This window comes from Cloeon dipterum, chromosome 1 (assembly GCF_949628265.1).
Source record: "Cloeon dipterum chromosome 1, ieCloDipt1.1, whole genome shotgun sequence".
Classification (NCBI taxonomy): domain Eukaryota; kingdom Metazoa; phylum Arthropoda; class Insecta; order Ephemeroptera; family Baetidae; genus Cloeon; species Cloeon dipterum.
In genome coordinates, this window is record NC_088786.1 from 3809146 (window position 1) to 3833330 (window position 24185).

Below are 24185 nucleotides of genomic sequence, written 5' to 3' on the forward strand. Positions count from 1 at the left end.
GAAAACTATGTAAATCGAAATTTGTTGTATGATCAATTTAATGATAGTTCTGGGTGTTAAATTAAAATACAAATTCCTTGGAAAGTGTTTTTAATGAAGAATCTTTTAAGCTCCAAATCAATAAAATTATTATGCGATATAGTCATATCCCGCCCGCTGGTTAAAACAATTTCTCCCTACACTCTTGATGCACGAAACTTTCTCGGACCGATTTGGTATCTGAAGTTCAAACCCTGAATGATCTCCCTGTTAAATTAAAGAATAAATATTATTACAGCGCTATATGAAACAATAAAATTAGACTTACATCAAAATAGACACATCGGTATTCGGCATTAGCATCGATCTTTTGGCTTTGGATCCCTTCATTCACTAATGATACCACAGTTTGCTGCACGTTACTAGGAATGTACTGTCCTGTAATTTACGTAATTTAGTTTGATTTTATTGTTTTGATAAAAAAACCATAGACTTTCCCATACCTCGACTGTATCTGCCAATGACACCGATGTGTACAGATGGAACGTCATCATCCATTGCAAACGGAGACATACCTCTCCAGCCAGATCCCTCGAAAATTCCAGTGCAGCCGCCAACAGCGAAGCTATATTATTCACACAAAAATATAATTTAGGAGAGAAAAGCTCAAATTGTACTTGAATCCAATGTCATCACATCCGTTCTCCATGTGCATTTTTTGAATGCTTCTCATCGTTCGTTTGCAGTCAATGTTATTATTGCCGCAGTAGTCGGTCTGAGTCGGGTGCAGGTAAATCAGCTGCGCTTTTTGATTGAAACCTGATGGAGCCCTTTTTGGGCGGGATGCACTCCAAGAATTTCTATTGTAATGGTGAAGCCCTGAGCAGGAGTCTATCACAAAGACAGATGCTGCTAAAGCCAGGAGAACTGTGAAGAAGTCAAGTCACAAAACTAATCTTAAAATTAAAGAAATATATCTCACCAAATGAAGTAATCGATACCATTGCTCAAGTTGATCTGAAATGCAAAGGATCGCAGTGCGGCTTTTTATATGCATGCCCGATGACATCATCCGTAGAAGTCAAGCAATGTATAGGTCACAGGAAGTACACAGGAAAAATTATATGTAAAAGCCACAATTTTTAAAACCGCCAGCAATGATAAAATTATAGGAAAATTCCGAATGAAATGGACTTTTGAACTTTCCGGCTAGATTGTTCACTTGTATTGGATAAACTCAACTGACGTGGCCTTGGATCAGCCTAATTGCAATTAATACAAAATTTAGTTATTATTCATTTCTGCTTTTAATATTCCATTACACAAATATAAAAATTTCACACTCTCAGGAGCTCCACTGACGTTCAACAAAAAAAATCAACGATGCCAAAAATAGTGCTTTCAGACAAATATTGAAATTGAAAATAGTACGAGCAGTTTACAAATAATATTTTGTTCAATTTCCAAATAACATTTAGTTCATTTTTTCACTTTTCACTATTGTGGACGTTCAACATTAAATGGATTACAAAATTATGTGTGAAATCCTCTTTTTCCTCATATTTTTTATTCGATGTTTTACCTTACACAATGAAATATTAAAAGGCGAAAAAATTGCAATTAAGCATAAAAAAATGTTAAAGAACGCGAAAAGACACGATTTTTACAGATTTGAATTCATTTTCGCTCTCAGCGTTTCACAATTTTTGCTGATTTTTAGCGGTGGTAGGTTTTAAAGTTGAAGTTGCGAATGTTGCCTTTCTGTCACTGGTAGTAGAAAAAGTTGTTGGAGAGCTTGGTTTACTAGATGGGACAGACACTGCTGGTTTAGCAGTCGTGGAGGTTGCGGCTCTCTGTTCAGGAAGGAGGAGATCATTCACCTGTTCTTTGTACTCAGCGAACCCTTGCAGAAAGTTTTTCACCATCAATTTTCGAGTTGAAGAGTTCTATAAACGATAAAAAAATATTTATTATTTATGCTCTCTAGCTCTTTAAATCTAATTTACCGATTTGTGTTCCGTTATGGTAAAGGAATTCTTCAGTTTGTTTCGCAGTTGAGATTCGCTGATCAGTGCACGCAACGATTGAGACATGTGTGTCGGGACTGCACTATCTGTAATGATTCCTTAATTAAACTGAGTGCATCTGCAATTATTTTCAACGGGTGTACAAGATTTCAGATTAAAAACCTGAGAGTTTTGGAAGTGCGCGTTATTGCTTCGTTCACGAGGAAATTAGATTAAAAACATTTCCTTGAATAAGGGATTTAATTAGCAGGTATCCTGCTCCTAATTGTAAGAAACTTATAAAGGGGAGATGGAAGATGATTAAAAGTAGAGCTTTACAGGCCAACACGTTCCTCATTATTGGCTTAAGCAAATTTAATGGTTCTGGGAGTCTATATGGTGTGGAATTTAGCAACAGTTAACCTCTAAAATGTAAAATAATTGAAATCAGGACAGAGTAACACTTCTTATATTTTTAGATTTTTCCGAATATCTCGATGAAATAAACGGTTCTTCAATGATTTTTTGCTTGATTTCGATTCCTCCCGTTGTGATCAATAAAATGGTGTTTGAATTATGAGCTAAATTTTCCTTCTGGGAAAATAAATAAATCCTGATTTTCTCTTGCAAGCTGTGGAACCAATTCTCCCGCAAATTTAAATGGCAACCCATGCAATTTTTTGCTTTTTCCCGAATTTTCAAGGAGTATATCAGGTAAAGGGAAAAAGGATATTTCACACTTTTTCTGTAAAGATTTACTTGAATGCACTTAATTGCTGCAAAAAAAGAAGGAAAAACGCTGAATAATAAAATCTAACAGTCGCGCCGAGGGTAGCTTTGTATTGTACCATTCTAGAATACCAAGAACGTCAAATTAAAATCTTGCCATCTCTTCCTAATACATGAGCTGTTTTGAGATGTTAGGAAAATCTTCTCTTTATTCCAAAATAAAGGTTGTACCCGAATGAAATTAGGGGAAAAAAATCAACAGTGAAGTTATTTGGACAATGGAAAAAACTGTCAAATTTACGCAGCAACTATACAAGCTATTCCTTACTTTGCTTGTCAATGTTTTTTTTTTTAATTTGAACTGAAACACGTCCTGATTTTACTGTTATTATAATTCACACGTTTAAATCGCGTCTTTTGGTGAAAATTTAGGTTAAATATAGAAAACTGTCCCAGATGCACTAATTGTAATTATTTTGCGTCTCATGCACGTGGAAAGATTTTGATATCAACTATATATAGCCTCTAAATTTCGAATATTCGACCAGACCCTCATTATTGCTGTTCTAATATAAAGAGGCATATTATTAAATTTATCTTGTGGAGGTGGATTTTTTTTTATACTACCGTCGAATTTGCCAATTAGAGCGACGTGAATGGCGGGGTCCTTGTAATTGTGTGAAATGGGCGCCTTGTAATCCCATCCAGTGCCTTCGTAAACGCCGCTGCAGCATCCGATTAGAAAGCTGAAAGCGAAAGCGGTAGCGTTTCACGATTATTACGAATTTTGGCTGTATCAACTGTTACTTGTAAGCTATATCAGAGGAATTGGAGGCGATATTTTCGATCTGCAAATCCCTGACGACGCTCTTGCACATGGAAGGGATGGAGCAAGGGTTGGTGTTTGTGGTGTGGATTACGACAAGGCTGGCCGGACCGTCGAATCTGGCCAGCGGAGAGCTCGCCGTCCTCGCACCCCAAGTGCGCCTGTTGAATATGCAAAACACTTGTGCCGGCGCCAGAGCCAGCAGCAGCACGCCTGTTGGCCAAAAATTAAATTTGCATTCAATTACGGTTCGAATCAATGAACGCTCAACGAGATGCAGAAGATTTGAAGCACTCATTCTGCTCGCAAATCCCAGCATTTAGCCGAGATTGCAGGCTGGGATGGGAAAAATATCACACCAGCTGCAACGCGAGCAAACAAAGAGCAATTATCGCCTCTGCGCGCAATTGCATTCGGTGCAAATCGAAGGGATTACACCGAGAATTACAATCGTAAGCTGTAAACAGATACGGGGATGGAGAGCGCTGGAAAAAGCGGCTTTTCGCCCACGGGATGCACGGAACTCACCAAATATTTGCGGATGCATGGTGCAAAAATACCACTGCTTTGAATCCCTGAGGCCGATCTGTAACAGAGACGCCGTTTGTTTGCGTTTTGCTCTACACATCGCAGTTGGCGCCCGACTTTCACAAAGAGAGATAACCTCTGCTGGGCGCTGAACTTTGTATTGCATTTGAAAGGGAGATGAGTTTTCAAGTTGATTGATTTGATTAACAGATCATTTTATTGTCATTTGCTTCAGAAACCATGGATAGAATGGAAGCTTTTATTTATTTGAATATTTAATGAATCATTTGGTAGATATGCTAATGAAGTCAGATGCACTCGAGGTTGTCATAATTTTTGTAGTTATAATTATAAACAGCTTTCTCGCGAGCTGTTTCTAGTTTTGTTTTTTATTAAGAAACTCATGTTTCATTTGAGCTGTAGCAGCCAAAACTAGTTGAGTAGAGAAATACGGAAAAAACAGCTCACTTATGCACCGAGGAAGTCGCTTTTAATAACACTGAAAATTAATCAAAGATGTAGCGTTGATAATTTTCACGAATTACATTTTAAGAAGATATCTTCCCACGTTTATTTCAATTAAAACTAAACCTTGCTGAAAACACTTTGCCCTTTTGTTTCTCGACTGGAAACTATCCTCAAATTCCAGCACATATGCTTTTACGGCAAAGCAGCTTGCTTTTCGCTTTTCGTTAAAAGTTCCTTTCGCGACATTGTGTGCTAATGATGATGACGAGACCCTCCTATCTTCCCTGTTTCAAATTGCCCTGGCTTCTCGTCCTTTCAAATTAATGGACGATGGCTACATGCTACACATGCAGATAAAGAACGAAATATGAATTTTGTTATCGCTAAAGTGTTTTCTTTCTTTGGGCAATTATGCTCGCCTTCTTTCTTTGCCGTCTAGATGGCGACATTTCGCTGTCTGCGCTCGCGGAAAAATTGGGTCAATGCTGTTCCTAATCGTTTATGGTCATGACAAACGGAAATAGGTATAAGCAAGTATGAACATTTCTCATTTTTGTCGAGCACAAAGGGAGATAGAGCTCATTTCCAAAACAATTTTATTTTGGCGATCTCTAATTTTTATCTACCAATCAGACAATATTTTTTTTTTCAACTAGAAAAAATAAAATTCCTGTTGGTCAACCATATGTTTTGATAAAATATGGACTAAAAACACTGATGGGCAATTTTTTTATACACATTAAGAAAATTATGGGTGGCTTAAAATAGCAAGCTGTAAATATACAGCTTTGAAATTATTTGCCGTGCAATTAATTCACTTTGAGGCGTACCTTTTTTATTAATTTGCTTTTGTAAATACTCATTGCAAAATCTGTTTGTAAATTAAATCATCCCATAGGGTTTACTCCCTTTTTCCATTAAATAATAATAAACTTTTAAACTATTTTGCATCCTTTAAAAAGGGGGCAGTATTTAGACTTCATTTATTTCTCGTTTTCCGTGTATAACCACAGATTAGTCGATTTTAATTTAAAATTATTTATTAGATTTTGAAAGACGAGCGTTGATTGTGGTAATTTTTTTCAACGCACCCGTGCAATTAAGGTTCCAACTCTTTGTTGGTGCGAAGAACGAACAAACGAGTTTGTACAGTGGCTGCGAATGTTTTCAATTTCGTTAATCCGGCATTCCACGTTTGGGTTAGGAGCACCGGGTGGCCCGCAAAAAGAGAAAGAAATAAGCTAGACGCGCGCTCCCACGTTCGCAGTTCACACGTGACTTCATTTCCACCTTAATGTTGTCTCGCCGAGCAATCTGCTCTTTTCCTCCCGGCAGCCCAGTCGGCGGGCAATTAAGGTAGAAAAAACGGCGTTGAAGAATTGCTCGGGTGAATTTTTTTTCTGCGCGCCAGCTGAAGTGGAATTGATTGTGTGGGCCGTAAAGTAGTGCGCTCGTAAAACACGTTCAGCATTTGCATTTTCCAATAAATTGAGCAAAAAACGCGCTGTTTGGCACTCGAGTCAGCAAATATTTCACTTCTGCTGCAAAGGTAGCTGACGAAATTAGATATTTTATTGAACACTTCTGCGACGAAACAGTAAAATATACACACCTTTTGTTTTTCCGATCCAGGACAATACCTCATATTTGGAATTTCCGATGGCTTTTTTGTTCTTCTATAAAGATCAACAAATACTTCATACTGGTTACAGACATTTCTTTAGAGAAAATCAATATAATATGATTTATTGATATGGATAACAAGTTTTGAATCCGTTAGAAAAAAATTTACCATCTCTTTCTGAGAAATTTTGAAAGTCGTCCTTACGATGGTTGTGGTTTGCCTACATTTTCTAAATTAAAATGTGGGTGTTTTATAATCAGATCATGTAAATTTCACTGTAAATTGTGGAACGTAAAGTTAAAGGCCCACTTGAGAGATGAGCTTTTGTCGGAAATTTGAAGGGGGATTAAAATGTTGGTAAACGCCATTAATATGATACTAACAAGTAATTGTCAATCAAAAAAATCTATCCGAACAGTTTGTTTTAATTATAAAATGGCGGAAAAATTCACCTCAGTGGACCTTTAACCTAAATTTTCATCAACACAAAAGTTAACTAGTCATAAAAAAGTACGAAACAAGCGTGGAAAAAACAACAAATTAGCTTTGTGGATTATTGCTGTGGCGTGTTTAAGTAGAGCTTTGCAGACCAACAATTAAGAACATTTTGCATTTTTGACTATAACAATGTGTAGTTCATTGAGTTGGTGGTTTGAAAAAATTAAGTAACAATTTCTCTTCAATTTGCAATAACCAAATCAGGACCAGGGAACAGTTACATTTCAGATTTTGCCAAATCACTCGAAATATTATTAATGATTGACTCGTTTGATTTCGATTTCTCTCGTCGCGATCTATCAAATGGTGTGCGAACTTTGAGGAATAATTCTCCAGATTGTGAATTAAAACCTGATTAAGGAGAACATTCGCCGCTTGATTAGCATACAAACTTTGAGCAGTTTTTCTCAAAAATTTAACGGAAAACTGGATAATTTGATCAAAGCATTTTTATTTTTCACAAATTTTCTGTACAGCTTTACATTAAACGAAAACACTATTTGGTTGACAAAGAGAAGTTTGATCACAGTCATTTATTTCAATGAGTGAAAGACAAAAAATTGCTGTGTTGTGTTTGAGATATTTTTGTTAGAATGGAAAAAACTATTTGCACAACCCTAAATTCGCGATTACAATACAAGCACAAACATACAGAACGAAAGGGGTATTTGTTTTTTCATCCATTGTAGGGCTGCAACTCGCTGGACGGTTTTCTAGCGGCGAAAAAGGAGATCAGCCTTGTCTGCCTCCTCTGTGTCGGCAGTGAAGACAAGCGTCATGCGAGCCAGCGTTTCTACCCAATATTGAAAAAGTTTAAAGAAAACTTGCTCGCCGCCGCTTTATTGTCCAAAAATAAATATACTGCGTGTGTTTGTGGCCCGTCGTTCCGCTGAAGGGAATAATAAAACGCCGCGACCACACACAATAAATATTTATCACCCTTCGCTACAGAACTAATTCAGTCGGCCGCGTGAAGCTAGACGCGCGCGTGTAGAGGCTAAAAAACAGTAGCAAATATATATGAGCGTTTCTTTTCTTCTCTCTTTTCGCCCGAGCGGGTGAAAAAATTTGGCAACCCGTTCTTGTTTGTTTTCCTAGAACTGCTGTGGTTGAGAAAAATAAGTTTCATTTCCAGGTTAAAGTTTGGGCTGCTTTTATTTTATATATATTTAGCAAGATCTCGTTAGAAAATAGAGGTAAGTTTGATTTTATTTGAAAAGCATTGAAAATTATTTGCTTTGTTTAATCCAAATTAGAGTTGGTTATTATAACCAATATTCCAAATAGGATCAAGGTATACAATTAAAATTCGGATAGTTCCGACAATTTTAAGCTATTTTTTACATTTTCTTGGCTGATTTCCGTCCCTCTTGACATTTGTGTAACAAAATAAAACCAGATTTACTTGAAGGAAATTAAATAAGGGTTTAAGGGTTTCAAGAAAGGATACGCTCACACAATTTTGTAGCCAATTTTGCTTGCTGAAACCTAATCTCTATAGGATTGGATTTTGCAATGAAAACAGCGACTTTTCTGGGTTGAAATAAAGTAAAAATTGTATAGGGAAATAGAAGATATTCCATATTATTTCCTCAAAATATATTTTACACTTGATGGTCATATTGGATATAATATTACTAATAAGTTATATTTAATGAGTGGATATAAGTTAACTAAAACCACTAAAAATTATTTAGTTAATTTAAATGAATTCTCATTATTACTATCTGAATGCTCAAACTCAGCAAATTGTTGTCTTTCCTTTAGGCCTAGTTTGAAACTCAAATTCTAGTAGTTGACCTGGTGCTACTCAGGTCTCGTTAAAAATTAATACAGCATCAGTGGCTAATTATGCCAGCAACGCTGATGGTGCATAATGCAAGCCGCATGCATGTCACGTCATAAATATTCGAGCTCGTCCTAGTTACGAGATACGTACTTGAAAGGAGATGCCGATTTAAAATTCATGGAGCGGCCCCCCGAGACTGCACCGACAGGCGACGAGCGAGTTATTGGCATAATTAAGCCACCAAACGGTGCTGGTGCTGGATGTGGTGAGTGAATGTGCCGTGCTTCCTAAGTGCCTACGCCGCTCATCGTCTATTCGATCTCTAATGGAAAGAGAGACCGTTTAGCAGCATTGCAATTGCAGTCGAATCGATGCGCCAATTTGATCACACACGGCTCGTTTTAGTGTGATATCCATTTGGATGCATCAACAAGAAAAAATTCTGAGCAACCAAATAAAATACGGGAGAAACCACAGAATACCTTTTGAAAAATTGAAATGTGTTTTGCAAATTACTAGGCGAGTCAGAAAAATGCACTCGCGTGAAATATGCATTTTATTTATTAAAAGTTTTAATTTTGATCCTCTCATTCGGAGTTATTTTAAGCGGGCCAGGATTGAATCATTTTTTCTTAAATTCAATTTTTTTTTCTTACAAATTATTCCTTTCAGGCGTTTTTTCTTATCACCAACATTCTCCTTTCATATGATCAAATGAAAGCACTTGGAACGAAATAATCTTCGTACTTGTACATCTTCTTCGAAGGACTCTGCAGTCACTGGCTGACAACTCAATCTCATTTCACGCCGGCTGCAGTCGATCGATCTCCACGTGGTGAAAATGCAGCAGCGGATTCTCGCATCACCGTGCCGGTCAGGACCAATTAAAACTTTGGTGCCCGTCTCGCGAATTAGCATGGCGAGCGGCGCAATTATTTTCGAGATAATTGCCTGGCTTCCCCGAGCAGCGTCGTCTTGTCCTACATTTGCAGCGATTGCACACATGAGGCCAAAGGACGCCTCCGCGGAAATCGCATTCATTTTCCTCGGCGCTATACATTGTTGGCGACTCCCCGTTTTTCTCGCCGGCGATTTCTCCGCGGAGCAGATTTATGGTCTTCTTGTCGAGCACTTGCACTCGGCGGCCGGGAAACAAATTGAGGAAATTTCACTTTTGAAGTGCACGTCTCGGCTTGCAATTTATTTCCACCCGGCGAATCCGATTATTTTTAACTGCACGTGTTTTAAGTTAAATGGATAGCATCTGAATTGCTCGAGACACTTTGCCAGCAATGCTCCTTTCTTGTTTTATTTTTTCGCAGACATTAATAGAAAAGATTTTCTCATTTAAAGGGTGATCAGCCAACAGAGTCTTAAAAATAAAATTTGAAAATTATTGAATTCATTAATCACGCCGCACTTTAAAACCTTCAACTCACACGACACGGACTGATGCAATTCGCGTCCTTGACTGACAGGAACACAAGCTCGGCCGCATCCTCGCAAATAATCCAGCCAACTGCTCGCACGTCACGCCAGTTGCCTATTTTCGCGAATGACAGGCGCAAGTGCCAGTCGCGATGCGCGCTCGATATCGTATTAAATGCCCGAAAAAACATGGCCACGGCCAATTATATATTCAAATTTAATCCGGCCGCAATTGGAGCCTGCAAAACGCTCCAAGAGAGCTAACTGTGTTTATATGCAGGAACAAAAACATTTTAAGCGAGGAAGAGAGAAGAGCCGATGCCAAACGGCCCCTCGAGAACGACGGCCGCAAAACGGTTGTCCCTTGGTGACTGAAGCAGTCAGACGAGAGCAGCGAAAGAATTAACGAGAATAACATGTAAAAGGGTCAGCCACTGCGTTGTGTTGCAACTTTTTCGACATGCATGAGAGTGGGTAAAACTGGAAATAAGATCAGCGCCCAGTTTCCAGAAAATTTGACAAGGCAACTTGCCACAAAGACTTTTCAGAGTTGTTTTTGCAAACGTGTTCCACAACTTCATTTTTTGATCAAATTTAAAAAGGTTATTAGATATAAGATCCAATATTAGTAACAATAATAATCAAGAATAATATCAGTATAATATATATTGTATATATATAGCCCGTTGGCTCGCATTGTTAAGGCACTCTCAGGAGTGTCAAAGCAATGAGAGGTATTTGAGCAGTTCGGAGATCTAATACTGGCTACCCAATGTCAGAAATGGCAAAAGTGGTTAGTTTAGTGACTCGAATTGCTCAACGGGCTGGGAGGCGCACCGGCGCCGACTCGCTACTTGCTGGTTTGCACCTTTCCAGCATGCGTGATTTGGCTTCACGGGACGAATGTCTAGCGTTTCAATGCAGTCCTCGGTGCGGAGGCAAGTGGCCCTTGAGTGGGCAGGGTCCCTGTGCGGCCCGGTGCGCCCATGTTATCCGTTCGCGGTGTTATTGGGACCCGGGTTTCAGCATTCGTGCTAGTGCAGTGCGCGCCCTTCCCGGTCCTCCGGTCCTCGGACAGGGATAAAAAGAGCAAAAAAAATATACCCCTGGAAATAATTTTTGATGTGATATTTTTCGTTCAGTGCAAAAACAGGATGTCTAATCGGTCTGTTAATGATTGATTTTTTGTTGGAAAAATCAAATAAGAGTAAAATAATTGGATAAAATCTACGTATCAATAATTTGTTCCTGGAAATAAGATAATTTTTTGCAATTTTTACAATAAAAATATAACACCTTTAAATCCAGTTGAGTACCAAACAGCCATTTTCATCTCCACCTTCGCTTAGAAGAGGATACTTGAACGACTGCAGGAAGTTCTGAAGAGGGAATTCGACTACGAGGAGCCTTTTACCAGGCCTTCTACTGTCTCAAGAATGATTATTTTGAGTCAGTGCTCCAATAAAAACTACACCTATTTAAGAGAAATGTGCCAGTGTTTTTTTAAATCCAGTGAAACTATCAATTAATTTTCGACAATCTCACATCAAGTTGAATAAAATAAGTTATTGGATTTAGACCTCGATTGACCGCAATTCCTTCAGCTAAAACATAAATTCAATTATCCATCCATTGAAACCCCTTGGGTGGAGTTACAATTCACAATGTGTGGCTGCGTAACACCTGTAGTTGAAGTCAAAGACGAACGAGTTCATTTAGTTTTTTGAATCAATAGTGTGACGTCAGCCGACGAGAAAGAGACTGTTCACTCTGCTTCTCCTCTGGCGACGATTTTTTCTCATTTCTTCCGCCGCAAGGAAAATAATGCGTGTCGCCGTGAAAAAATGGGGAGTAATTTCGCTGGCTCGCGCATTCCCGACTCATTCATTTTATTGTGCGGATTCACGAGAGGGAGCAGCAACTGAGGGCTGGCTTTATTTTCGTCAGAAGGGCACGGCCGGAAAGTCAACTTCAGCTCGATCCAGGGGAGGTCCAATGTTAAAGTCAGCAGCTCGCCGTTGTTTTGCTTCTGAATTTTCGCGGCCAGTGATTGATGCCTAATAAAAGTTCCTGTCACGCTATGCAAACTAGTCCGACCGCCAAAATGACAGGCCGAAAGTGGAAAAGAACGTATTGTGGGGAAGTGAAACGAATGTTTGCTTCAGCAATTATTTTCCTATTCGTGATCCATCATAGAGTTGTTTGCTAAAGTAGAACAGCTTTATTTAAATCTATTGTTGGTTTGCATATCAATTTATAGTTTCTTCAAATGACATTTTTATTTTTAACCGAAGCTGAAGCAAAAATTGTCCACGTAATTAATTTAATACATGTTAGTTAATTTCAAATATCAGACTCACCATGAGGTGAATTAAATAAAAATAAGCTGAATTTAATGTGATGATCGTAGACATGAATGGAAAATTTACATTGTAACACATTGGAATATGCACAAAAATTAAAAAGAAATACAAATGTGGTAAAATTAATGGTCCTGGTTACGCAGATAATTCTAGCGACTATAAGCATAGTGGTGACCAACTACTGTGAGAGAACGCTCAAAAGAAATCAAATGATACCTGCGGTTTTAAAGAAATTGCGATTATCCTTTAATTCCCCTCTCACTTCTTTTATTTAATATCTGCGCTCAATAAGTACTTAAGCACTTTTTCATCAAAGAGCTCTGTACGAAGCACACGCGGTACCAAGAACGTCTATTGTACAAATTGTACGTTTAATTAGATTCATACAAGTACACAACTACGTTCCACTTCCCGAATGCGAATAAATTTAGTACTGCGGCCAAATGGCGAATGATCAATATTCATTTGCCAGAATGCCCGGTGAGAAATTAGTTTGCAATTCCAATGATTGCTTGTGGATCAGCTGTGAGTGCTGTTCTGTTTCTTTTTGATGGACAAACCCGATCAAGCGATTGTCGATATGGCTTTGCACCTCGATGTGCACAGATAAATTCACTACTATTAATGATATTTCAAGAGGAAGCATGCCAAGTTTTGCTGGCTGAAAGCAAATGATGCAAATAGAGACACACACATATTATGTATATATACTGTGAATGCCATAGATAGTGTACTGGAATATGAAACGATTTATATTTATTTGTGCATCACATTATAACGAGGAGTTGTTAATTTGGAGAATGAATATTGATCCACATGTAATTGGAGAATTTTATCCACGGTTAAAATTCTTAAAAAAAACAATGTAACGATCATAAAAATTTCCTATCCACGTATTTACAAACTTAGTCACACTCCTAATCAACAACTCCTCGTTACAACATTAATACATTCAGCACATTCGGATGGTAGGACAGGAAATTTAGCGTGCTGCCCAGAAACATGTTTAGACGTGATATGTTTTTTGCTCACCGTTGCTCACAAATTATTTATTCATGCCTTTAGTCGGAATTCCCAGTCGCTTTGTGCATTTATTTTCTTGCTAATCAGGCTTTTCCTTGCTAATCACGCTGGATGTCACCGCCAAATGCTTTGAATTTTGCTTAAAATTTGCCGACAATCACCACAACATGCCACTAAAAACATAAGCTCCCTCAAATAGTTCTATGTTGGCGCTTATTTATATAGACAAAAAATGCAAATAACGGGGGGGGGGGGGGTAGGAATGGAATATGAAATACGCAAAGCATGATAAAGGACACAGACGTTTTCATAAAAAATTTAATAGTAAGACTCACGTGGGAAGCAAGACAAACTAAACAGGAACCTAAACAATAAAATTAAATATTTCTTACCTGTCATTCGCTAATTATTATTATTTATTACTTTCGAAGAAATGGCAGCAAAAAACGTTAAGTTCTATTAATGAAAAGAATCAGCTGCAGGATATTGTCACTACGAAGTCGATCCAACGTAATTGACATCGATCAACTAATTATTGCGTGCAGTCAAGAGAAGGGCTTTGCAATATGTGCTGCCAAACAGCAACGTACTGCCCTTAATGTAAAGATCGTTCCCATTCGCCTCCTCATATAGGGGTACTTTGCATTTGCAAGTTGAGATTGTAATTAATGTCCGGGCTGCACGGTGTGTTGCGAAAATATGGCACGACATGATAGATTAAAATGCACTAAACGTGTCTGGACGAAATTTACAGTCCGTGCGGGCCTCCAATGTGCACAGCAGGGCTAATTAGGGGCTGCACAATCTAGATGTACACCACGCTCGTAGTCGCCCTCTGTGAAAGTCATGCAACACGTTGGTGGCGCTCAGAGTGGACCTTTTTCGGACCGGCACGCGTGCATGAAAAACAGATTTCAACGGTTATTATCGCGAAATATGCGCATAAATCTAGCGTAACACGCAATTAGCATGGTAATTCGCACACAATCGCTCTTACTCAGGCACAAAAACCATCCTGCTCATTTGAATAAATATAACGTTGTGCAGTTCAAATTCAGGTGCCATCAATTACTAACTTTTTGCGACTTGGAAAAGTCTTACAAGGTGAATAAAAAGATTGTATATATTTAAATTTTATCGACTTCGCAATGGCCTTCTTGACTTTGCGGTTATTGATTTAAATTTGGTTTCTGGAAATAGGATTCCAGACTTTAAGCAGTCTGATCAGCAACAATTGTATATTCATCCCATCATCACTTAATAAAAAAAGGGAACGAAGTAACCAATGGAGCGATTATTCACTTGATCTAATTTTCTAACTCTCGCTGTAAAACAACAATTATGCGAGAAATTTTGCATAAATACACAACAATTTAATTATAAAACAAATTTTAACTGTACAATTATGTTATTTAAAATTCATTTCACGAACTGGCCGCTATCAATATTCACACGGTACGGACATTGAGTGAAAATACAACGAAGCAGTGGCAAACCATGTTTCTATGCAACGTGTGATACATATTAAAGTATGCATTTGTATACATGTACGTTTCCACTTGCACACAGACAATATTGGCGCTACTGCCATGGTGCGGCGCTGGCCTCTATATGCTCGGCGATCTGCATACTAAATTTGCAGTGAAAATAAATACACGGGCCGAGTTCACACAAAAGTCCGCAAGTGCGATTTAATAAAGCCAGACGCGATATTGAATTGTGTCAGAAACAAAATATATATACATGTAAACACGCAGCTCGCGGTGTGAGCAGCTTCATCTTGCCGCGTGCGTGAGCGTCGGCTGCTGCTGCTGCTCCAGCGAAATGTTTAATATCAGCAAAAACCAGCACCGCTGCTGTTTATGCACACATGAATTCGCGTTGTTTGAAAAGCACTCGAGCCGCAAAATGTGAAAAGGCTTATCCATACGCGATTTTATTTATTTAGAATGCTTCCGAATGCAAAAGGACCGTGCTGCTCTACTATCGCGCCAATTGATCCGCTGCAGATAAAACTGTTTTCAACTGAATACGAAAAGAGAATGCGAGTATCGTGTTCTAAGAAATGGATGTATTCAAACGACTCAATTCGTCCGACCTTTCAGGATATTCCTTTTTTTATACCTGCCCCGTCTGGTCGTATTGCCTTTGTTAGGCACTTTACACGTGTCCAATGTCACTCTGTTAATAAAGACAGAAACACTAAAAAGAGCATAATACATCACGGTATACTCTAAACAAATAAATTAAGAACATCAGCACATGTGACCAAAAAATTAAAAGAAACACAAACACAATAATAAAAACAAGAAACATATTTAAAATCCCAATTTGGAAATGAGTCTATTCAACTATTCACTTTTTGTTTCCTGGTGAAAAGTTTCTACTATATGATTTTCGAATCTATATGTCGTTGAAAATAACGCTTTGGTGTAAACCCAAATTAAACAAAAATTTAGAGTATTTTCAGGTTTTTCAGGGCTTTACAAAGCTCAAAGTATTCAATTCAATTTACCAAAAATGTGCCCTCTTGTACCATACTTTGTCTTGTACTAAATAAAAATATAACCGATTACATCCCCGACTACAGTAACCTCCATCACCCCCTATAACTCTTGTTTCCACCCCCCGAACTGATGGTAAATTTCACATTTTTTTTTGTAATTCTGGCATCATTTATGCATGGAAAGCAAGCAAAATCACGCAGCAAGCAAACTTGGCAGGCAACGTGCAGAAGCAGCAGCAGCTTCTGTCTTGAATCTCCTTTTTTGATTAGGGCGAAGCACATATTGGAAATTCGCCGTTCAATTGAGTCAAACCGCGGCCGCGAACCCTGCAAATATTTGCCTCGTTGGATAAGTTTGCCGAGCACAGCATAAATTCTGGCGATCCTGTGCGAAACAAGTTTCTGGCGTATCTATATACCCTTCACAGGTCTTGCCTGGGCCACATATGCAAGTGTGGGTATGGTATGCATGGTGTGGTATGGCAGTTGCTACAAAATTTGCATTAGAAAGAGCGCCTCGGAGAAATGCTCTGGTCGAGCAGTTATTCATATAGGAATGCAGCTCTGCATTCATGCATTTTGCAGTGGCTCTGCTGTTTTCTTCACTATTGTGCCCTACCCGAGACCACGGAGGGTTTGACAACTTTGACAGAGCATTTTATCGCATGCCACGTGTTTTTTGCGGTTGTGCGGAGAAATAATTCAAAGAATAGCGAAGCTGACCTAGTACCTTGTATACGAATCCAAGTTATTCTTATTATCTTTTATTATTATTTTGCCCCAAAACCATGAAATGCACTAAAGTTATTTAGAAATTTAAATTTCATATAAAGAGAAGTACAATTTATCTGGATAGAAAAACCAACAACTCATTAATGGATCACTAAAGGATTCATTTAATTTTCACTATTATATCATTTTTATCTGATTTAAAGAATTTACCAGACAAAAGGACGATGTACTGTAAGAATTTTTTTTTATTAATTTCTCATATTTGCTTTAGGAACTAGAAGCTAACTTTATAGTTGGATTGTTTTTATTGCAGCTAAGGGATGGTTTCATTTAAATTCACTATATAATTGGCTCTCTCGTTATGTCAGCAGGGAAGGCCAATTTCTCGTAAATTTAAAAAAATATACAACGTATTTAATCATAGCAAACAGGTCTTGTAAACACGTACAATTTAGTAAAGAAGGCTTTCTTCAATTTTTGGTTTGCAATTTAAGAAGTGAGAGCCCCTTTCAGTGAATTTTTAAAGAATAAACAGACGTAACAATTTTGTAAATGCATTCCCAAAAAGCAACTCATCAGACAGAAGGTTTCTGCAAATTTGTACGCCGGCCTGGAATAAATTCATGTTTGTTTATTCTCACAATTAGTCATAAATGTCAATCAAAAGCGAGCGAGAAAGGGCAAGACTTCAGGCAAACGATGATTTTGAGTAACCAGGAGAAATTGAGTCTGCAAAAAGTGTTTTGAAATTGACTGAAATATCAAATTAATCATAAATTATGAAAATCAATAAAGAAAAAACTTTTAAATCAAGTTAATAAATTTCAGAAAGAGTTGCGTAATTAATATTAAAAAATATTTTTCCAAAATACAAATAACTACAAAAAAATGGCATAGCTTTGTTAAGGGTGCGCAAAACTCTGTGAGACGTTTCGGTGCAAAATGAAGAAGACATCAGTCAGGTTGTTGCTGGGGTAGACGAGCGTGGGCTCGGGGCCAGGTGTGGCGGCGATAAGCAGCGGGCGCCGAATTAAGGGTGATCGCGCGGAGGTGACGTCAGCGAGCGTGGCGTTCGGCGGCGGCGGCGGCGGCAGGTTGGTTCGGGACGAAGTGCCTGCCTGCGCTGCTCGGGTTGCCATGGAAACCCTGGTGTGCCCAGGCCGGCTCTCTGGAGCGCGCGCGAGCAGTGTTTGAGAGAAAGGGTAGAGGTGCACAACAGCTCGCGAGCAGCAGAGAGGAAGCACAGCCAGCCGGCCGGGACACCTTTTTCTCGCACCCTTAGGCGGCATGCAGGCCAGCACCAGCGGCGGCAAGGGCGACATCGACAAGAATGGACAGGACGAGGACGAGGAGGTAGGACGCTGGGCCACACTTGTGGCCACCCGTTCCCGGGGGATGCTTTCCGACGGCCGGAATGGCGGTTTCCCTCATCCAGCCTCGCTTTTCTGGCGCAATTTGAGCCGATTCTCCGACGCCGTGCTCCTGGGGGGCCGCTCTCTTCATTAGTGCTTTAATTAATGCTAATTCAATTTGTAATTTAAACCCCTTTTAATTTATTCTTGCAAAGAAAATTAAATTTGTGATGCCGTAAAAATGCTTCAACAGCCGGGCCTCCTCATAACCTTTAAAAAACATTACTGCTCTTTATTAAAAAATTGTCCATATTTTGTGAATATTTTACTTATTGGAACTATTCATAATATGGTAAAATTATGACAGAAAATGTCTGGTTTTCTGTGCCAGGTTTTATTTAATCAACGAATGAGATCATTGGCTCGCCCTATGAGCAATTATAGTCGCTTCCCAATCATATGCCAAGTGAGATACAATTTTATTCGACCATTCAGTGCCAAGAAAATTTGACCCTACAAATTTAACTGTTATTGCAGCTGGCAAAAGTCAGATTTTTATTGCAATTTTCCCATTACCTCCATCTTTATAGTACCGCATTATGCACACAATATAATTCACATAAAAATATAGACATCGCTCATCTCACCATTTTCACATTACTGCCATGAATTCGCAATTAAAACTGCAATCTTCGGTTAGTTTTTTGGGTCACACGGTACGCGACTAAAGACATAATACACCCAAGTTTCCGATGACAATTAAAACGAAATGATACTCTCTATTGAAGGATCCCTTTGTTCTCCAACCCAGCTCGAAGAAAGCTCAGTTGCCCTCATTGAAAATTATCAGCAACGCTTAACAAAGAAATAGGAGCCTCGTGCGCACCCTTGGAACAGTGATCAAATCAATGAGGGACAAGAGAGCAGTGAAATAAGAAGTCGGCAGGTCTTTACTGTCGCAATAAAAACGAACGAAACGAAATGGTGCTCAATATTTCTCGAGAGCTGGTGTGCAAAGATTGCGAGACAGCAGATATTCAGCTCTTTTTTGCCCATAAAGCCCGACACGAAAGTTGATTTGAAACAGTATTTTTCCGGGTTGGTTAAAAAATGACAAGCGCGCAAGATTCTGGTGCCCGCTGACGTTACTTGTTGAGATATCAGCAGAAGAATTTCATTTTTATTCAAGCAGAAAATAATTTCGGAACTATTTGCCGCATTTCTTGGAGGAATTTTTAGCAGGACATAATTCTTAAGCTATTGTCTCCAAATTTTCTTGAACCAGAGCCAAAACAAGATATTCGCATCTTAAAATAGGAAACAGCGTTGTTTTTCCAGCTCAGACGGAACGCTTTTCGCAGAACCCTCAGTTGTCGGCCGCGAAATTTGCAAATCGGGAAAAGTTTGTCTGCAGAGGTGAGCCGGCTCAAGATGTGCCGTCGATAAATTAGAAAACTTTCACGCCGGCGGAATTGTTAATAATGCACTCAGGCGTCCGGAGAGCGGCTATTATTTTCACAGCTATTGTTTGATTTCCTTCGATCCGCAATGCTCACGAGAGCAGCAACTTGGCAATTTTACGCGTCAGGCCATTTAATTTGAAGCTGCGTAATTGTGCCGCAATAGGTAGCCGAGGAGGCTTGATTTGGATGATGGCCAATGCGGCGCCACACCAGAGAGAGAAACGAACTCTTTGCCATGTTTACGACTGGGGGTGCAAGGCCCAAAAGAGACTTTCCAAACTTTGCGGCTGCCTGTGCTTCTCAAAGTCAATTAGGAGAACCGCGCTTTTTCTTCCAGGTTGTCAGCGGGCTCGATCCATTGCGGAATTTGATGGTGCAAAGGCAACAAACAAGGGGCGCGCGCAATCTACAGGGAATTTTTTTGGGTGAGGGAGTTGCCACAGATCTTAAAAATCACAGCCATTTTATTGCTTTCCTCTCAAAATTCATTTGAATTTAAATGTTTTATTATTTAAAATCTGAAGAGCAAGCAATTTAAAAAAATATGAATCAATTTTCAAATTAAAACGAAAATTACGTTTCTACAGCGATTGGCCGAGCCAATTCAGACTTTTCAGCATTTAAAATGCATACCAACAGGATTAAATATGAAAGTATTCATTTGGCTTACTTCTGGTATGACATTGTGATAAATTAATATTACATTTTTGTCTCAAAAGAAATCTGTTCCGCACTACATGCACTTTACTTGTAATCTAAAAAAGGATTTTTTATGGGCCACCGGTAACATACAAGTAAAATTGTTACATCTCGTAATTAATTACATCATTGAAATTCACTCTGCAGAGTAGATAAAAAATTATCGATACCGAAAGCCCGCATGTTCCTTTCCTTCAAGTACGAGCAAAAAAATAGACTGATAGACATGAGCATCCGTTCTACAGCAGTCGGTACATGTGGAGCGATTAATTTGCAAGTCATGAATGTCTCGAAAAAGCCATAAAACGCCAAATCAGATATCATTACTGAAAATGTGTGTTTGCTGGCGGGCACGTGGCACGAAAGGCTTTACTAGATTAATCCAGTCGGTCAGCCAGCCAGCTGTTTCAGCCGCGGGAGGTTTAATGGTCAACTAACCGATGAGCCAGAAGAGAGAAGTGCAGCAAAAGTCAATCAGTGCTGGTCATGAGTAAGGGAAAAGCACCTCGGCAGATTAATATCCGCAGGCCGGTGCTGCGGAGAAAGAGCGAAAAGAGATGAAAGAAACCGTTCTGATACTACATAGCGGAATGCGGGCGACGAGTAAACTTTCCAAAGTTTTTCTTCATCCCCGGCAACCCCGACGAGTGGCCCGGGTTTCGCTCTGCTCTACTCTCTGTATGTCCTAGTGAGTGAAAAGTGAGCCGCCTTCACACCGTTTACACGTCCAGGATTAAAGTAAAGAGCGCGCGCTCTCTCGTGATTGCTGCTGAGAGCAGAAAACTCTATGCAGAGAGAGGGCTGCTGAAAAATTTATTTAATTTTGATAAAAAGAACTTCTGCCTGCAAGCATTCTCTCCTCTGACTTGTGTCAAGCTTTAATTAAAAACTTCTGCTTTAAAATTATTATACCAAGTTTGTTTGGACGGTTAAATGAATCATAATTTTAACTGGATCGAAGATTTCCATCAGGTTCCGTCTTATTTTTTTTTCAATCATGAAAGGTATTCATATTTGTATCAATATACTTTAAATAATCTTATTCGCCACCGTAGAAATTAAATTGCGTTTATCTATATGTCTCTGTGTTCAAAGTAAATAAATTTAAAAATAATTCCAACAATTTCCCATTTTTAGAACCGAATAACCTTGAAAAGAGGGCTTTAAAACAACCTCTATGCCTTGCACTCATAGCTTAATCAATAAAGCATGCTGAAGTCGAGGAATTAAAAGCAGTGAAATTAATAAATCACGCTTGTACATTTGAGATATGCCCAAATTTCGAGAAATACGGCGGGAAACCCTTAAAATACAGTTTCTAATCACGCAATACGTTCTTTTGATCCTAACAAAGTGATAATATATGCTTGCGAGCCGAGCTTGCCCTGCTGAAATGTGCAATCGATAGAACGACCATTGGCTATTCTTATTCATTAGGACGGTGCGAATATTGCTCGCTGGATTCAGCAAAAGGCAAACGAACGGAGGCAGAAGGCGTCCTATTTGCATAACAAACGCACGGCGGGTGGACGACGGTGCGGCGGTTATTCATGAGGGCGCATGCATGCACGCGCTTCAAGCGAGGCACAATCACGGCCGACATTGTTTCAAAAAGGCTGAGCCCCTCCCAAGATGAGCAGCTTGAGCCGTGAAACCGTACGTTTGAGGCCAAGGCCTCTTATGTGCTCAAAACGCGTGTCGCAAACTTTATTTCTCGCCCAAATCGCTCTTCTTTCACGCGAACAGTAGCAATCTGTTCCGCAGACAGATTAGTTGGCCATTCACGCTGTCTTTTCGCCCACGCAAATTGATTTCAGGCCCACAGCCGTTTCAAATAATCGGCCTCACGTGACAACTGCCATTTGATGTGAGAAAATTGGAATTGGTAGGATTCAGGGGAATCGATGTTGGCATTTAATGAAATGTTGCCGCACCAGCTCTACCGTGCTGTTTCAACGCATTAAATTAGATTCCGTTCATAAAAAAGACAATTTATAACCAGAGATGAAACAGGAAATATTTTAGATTATAAGAAATCACAGCTTTAAAAAAATAAAAAAAAACTACTGTAATTCCCTGTAAAATTAAACTTTGTCAATTATTTTTTTCACTTGATTGCAATCCCTCTCGTTGCGATCTATTCAATGGTGTACGAATTATGAGCTAAATTCCCTCCTGGCTAAATTTATCATGATTTCCAATGAGAATTCAATTTATTTATTTAGCCGATTTTCTCGCAAATTATAACGACAACATGGGAAAATTTTAGAATTTTTCTGTATTTCAGGTAAATATGATTTTCACACATTTTGTAAGGCTTTACTGTAATAAATGCGTTCATCATACTATGTTATTAGAAGCTTCGCAAAAATTTCATACAAGCAAGCCAAACAAAATTTTTGCGATGTGCGGTTTTGGGCCATTCGTGGGGCCATTTCAGAGATAGCCAGCTGCAGCAGTATTTTGAAACTTTGATCTACATTAACTCTGGCCGACGTTCGCGCAGAGTACTCTCGGTTTTAAACTCTTGCGGATCCGCTGCGGTCGGCCGGCCTTTGCCTAAAACGTGTCCGCCTGCGTGTTTGCTTTAGCATGATTTGCTATTCCGAGAGGTGCGCGTGCGAGTTTTCGAGTGCTCGAGCAGCAATATGCTAATTCGGCCCGATCCTCTCTCTCTATCTCTCTCTCCCGGCCTCCCCTCTGCCACGTGTGTGTGTGCGCGCGTTCAGTTAACTCGGAAGGCCGGAAGAGAGTTGATCCTGACACGACACACAAAAGTGCACGCTAAACGTCACGGCGTAACGTGATTACATTGGAAATTGGCCCGTCGGCTTAATGCCCTGGAGACTGAAAATCGGTCCGCGCGGCACAGCCTCCCGCCGGCGCAATTTTTCTCATTAAAAACACTGGACGCGCGCTGTGCGCGCGTTGTGTGTGTTTTTCGTTAGCGACGTAACATCAAAGCGTGTGTCTAATGCAGCCTCCGCGCTCGTCGCTCTGTGGATAATGAAAAATTTATGCTATGCACACGCTGGGGATGTGCAAAATGCGCGATTGATTATTCGTTCCATCTCTTGTTTGCTAGACCGGCTTGCTCTGCGGTATGGTCTTTGACGTCCGACTGTTTGAAACGTGCGCCATAGGCGGGCAGTTTCATGCCTCCCACTGGTAGCAACACACTGCACCATTCAGGTAACACCGTTGTGTCATGCATTGTTTTGTGCACAGAATGATTGAAGGTCAATATTGTGAAATTCATGGCCATTTAAACAGCGAGTAGATAAATTAAAATTTTTGGGCTTTTAATTTTTTCTAAGCTTCAAATCATAGTTATCAATTATTATCAATACATTTTAAAGCATGTTAAACCACACTTGATCTCATATTAAACCGTAAAGAACCGTCTAATTTGTTTATTTTTCCATGGACACTAGAGACAGAAATTGTCAATTTTTTGTCAATATTTTCATCACCAAATCTCGGGTTCTAACAGCCACAGTTGCAAAAACTGCATACCGTTCGACTCGTCTCAACCGCCCTTAGATAGCCAAAGGATTTTTAGGCCGATCAACCTTCATCCCCCTTCCACCCCATGCATTCCAGCAACGATAAAAATCGAAACTTATTCACAAATCTCTTAAATCAATAAAAATCTACCCCAAACTACCAATTTTTATTCTTTGTAGAGGGAAGAAAGGTTAAAAACCAAGTAGCAGAACCAGTAATTTCATCGCATTTTTAGTCTATTTTTAGTCTATTATTGTTAGTCGACATTCATTCAGACCGTAAAGCAGCTGAAAAATAAAAATAAATAAACACAGGGAGGGATTTTTTGCAAATTACGTAAATACCGTCTTTGACGAAGTTCTTGAGCACACAAATCGATTCTTGAGGTAAAGCGGATATTTTTTCCGACCAAAAAGTCAAGCGCGACGTGCGTAGCACAGGTATAACTTTTTCCCGCCAAAAAATATGAACCTATAATGCGAGAATTACGCATGCGTCAGAGTTAGTTTGAGCACTTGCAGAGAGACCGCCTGTTCGAATGACTTGTTTTTTAAAGTAGAATTATATTATGTAAAATAGCTGTCAAAGTTTCAATTTTCATAAAGTGGAAAATCCACGAGTTAAGATTCATAATTTATATGAAATGTTTGCAACATCGTAAGCAC

The 24185-nt window shown here is 39.2% G+C and overlaps 3 protein-coding genes across 4 annotated transcripts in view; 1 reads left to right on the top strand and 2 right to left on the bottom strand.

The window, feature by feature from the left end:
• LOC135948174 (inactive dipeptidyl peptidase 10) overlaps positions 1-24185 on the top strand; it is a 79448-nt gene that overhangs the window by 24679 nt on the left and 30584 nt on the right. The window contains exon 1 of one of the 2 annotated variants that reach the window (XM_065497307.1): positions 17668-17852. The exons of the other annotated variant lie outside the window; for it this stretch is intronic. Within the exon in view, the coding sequence (XP_065353379.1) occupies positions 17787-17852 (66 nt within the window). The 5' untranslated portion in view covers positions 17668-17786. Of the gene's footprint in view, positions 1-17667; positions 17853-24185 lie in introns of those variants that run through there. 2 annotated transcript variants of the gene reach the window in all.
• On the bottom strand, positions 74-1072 carry LOC135948399 (peptidoglycan-recognition protein SC1a-like). The gene is made up of 5 exons (XM_065497629.1): positions 962-1072; positions 657-906; positions 483-604; positions 308-417; positions 74-246 (listed from the first exon to the last, which is right to left on the bottom strand). Exons 1-5 carry the CDS (start codon positions 981-983, stop codon positions 130-132), a joined length of 621 nt encoding a protein of 206 aa, XP_065353701.1. The 5' UTR covers positions 984-1072; the 3' UTR covers positions 74-129.
• Positions 1268-4202, bottom strand: LOC135948400 (peptidoglycan-recognition protein SB1-like). The gene is made up of 5 exons (XM_065497630.1): positions 4069-4202; positions 3522-3753; positions 3342-3460; positions 1986-2092; positions 1268-1925 (listed from the first exon to the last, which is right to left on the bottom strand). Exons 1-5 carry the CDS (start codon positions 4166-4168, stop codon positions 1677-1679), a joined length of 807 nt encoding a protein of 268 aa, XP_065353702.1. The 5' UTR covers positions 4169-4202; the 3' UTR covers positions 1268-1676.

What these genes read in the sequence shown, in the direction of transcription:
- LOC135948399 (XM_065497629.1), bottom strand. Translation starts at nt 983, where the DNA reads ATGGTATCGATTACTTCATTTG. An exon ending in GGTATCGATTACTTCATTTG is followed by an intron (nt 907 to 961) that starts GTGAGATATATT and finishes ACTTCTTCACAG; the next exon opens with TTCTCCTGGCTTTAGCAGCA. An exon ending in ACCGATGTGTCTATTTTGAT is followed by an intron (nt 247 to 307) that starts GTAAGTCTAATT and finishes TTAATTTAACAG; the next exon opens with GGAGATCATTCAGGGTTTGA.
- LOC135948400 (XM_065497630.1), bottom strand. Translation starts at nt 4,168, where the DNA reads ATGTGTAGAGCAAAACGCAAACAAACGGCGTCTCTGTTACAGATCGGC. An exon ending in TCTAATTGGCAAATTCGACG is followed by an intron (nt 2,093 to 3,341) that starts GTAGTATAAAAA and finishes GAATCATTACAG; the next exon opens with ATAGTGCAGTCCCGACACAC. An exon ending in CCATAACGGAACACAAATCG is followed by an intron (nt 1,926 to 1,985) that starts GTAAATTAGATT and finishes TATCGTTTATAG; the next exon opens with AACTCTTCAACTCGAAAATT.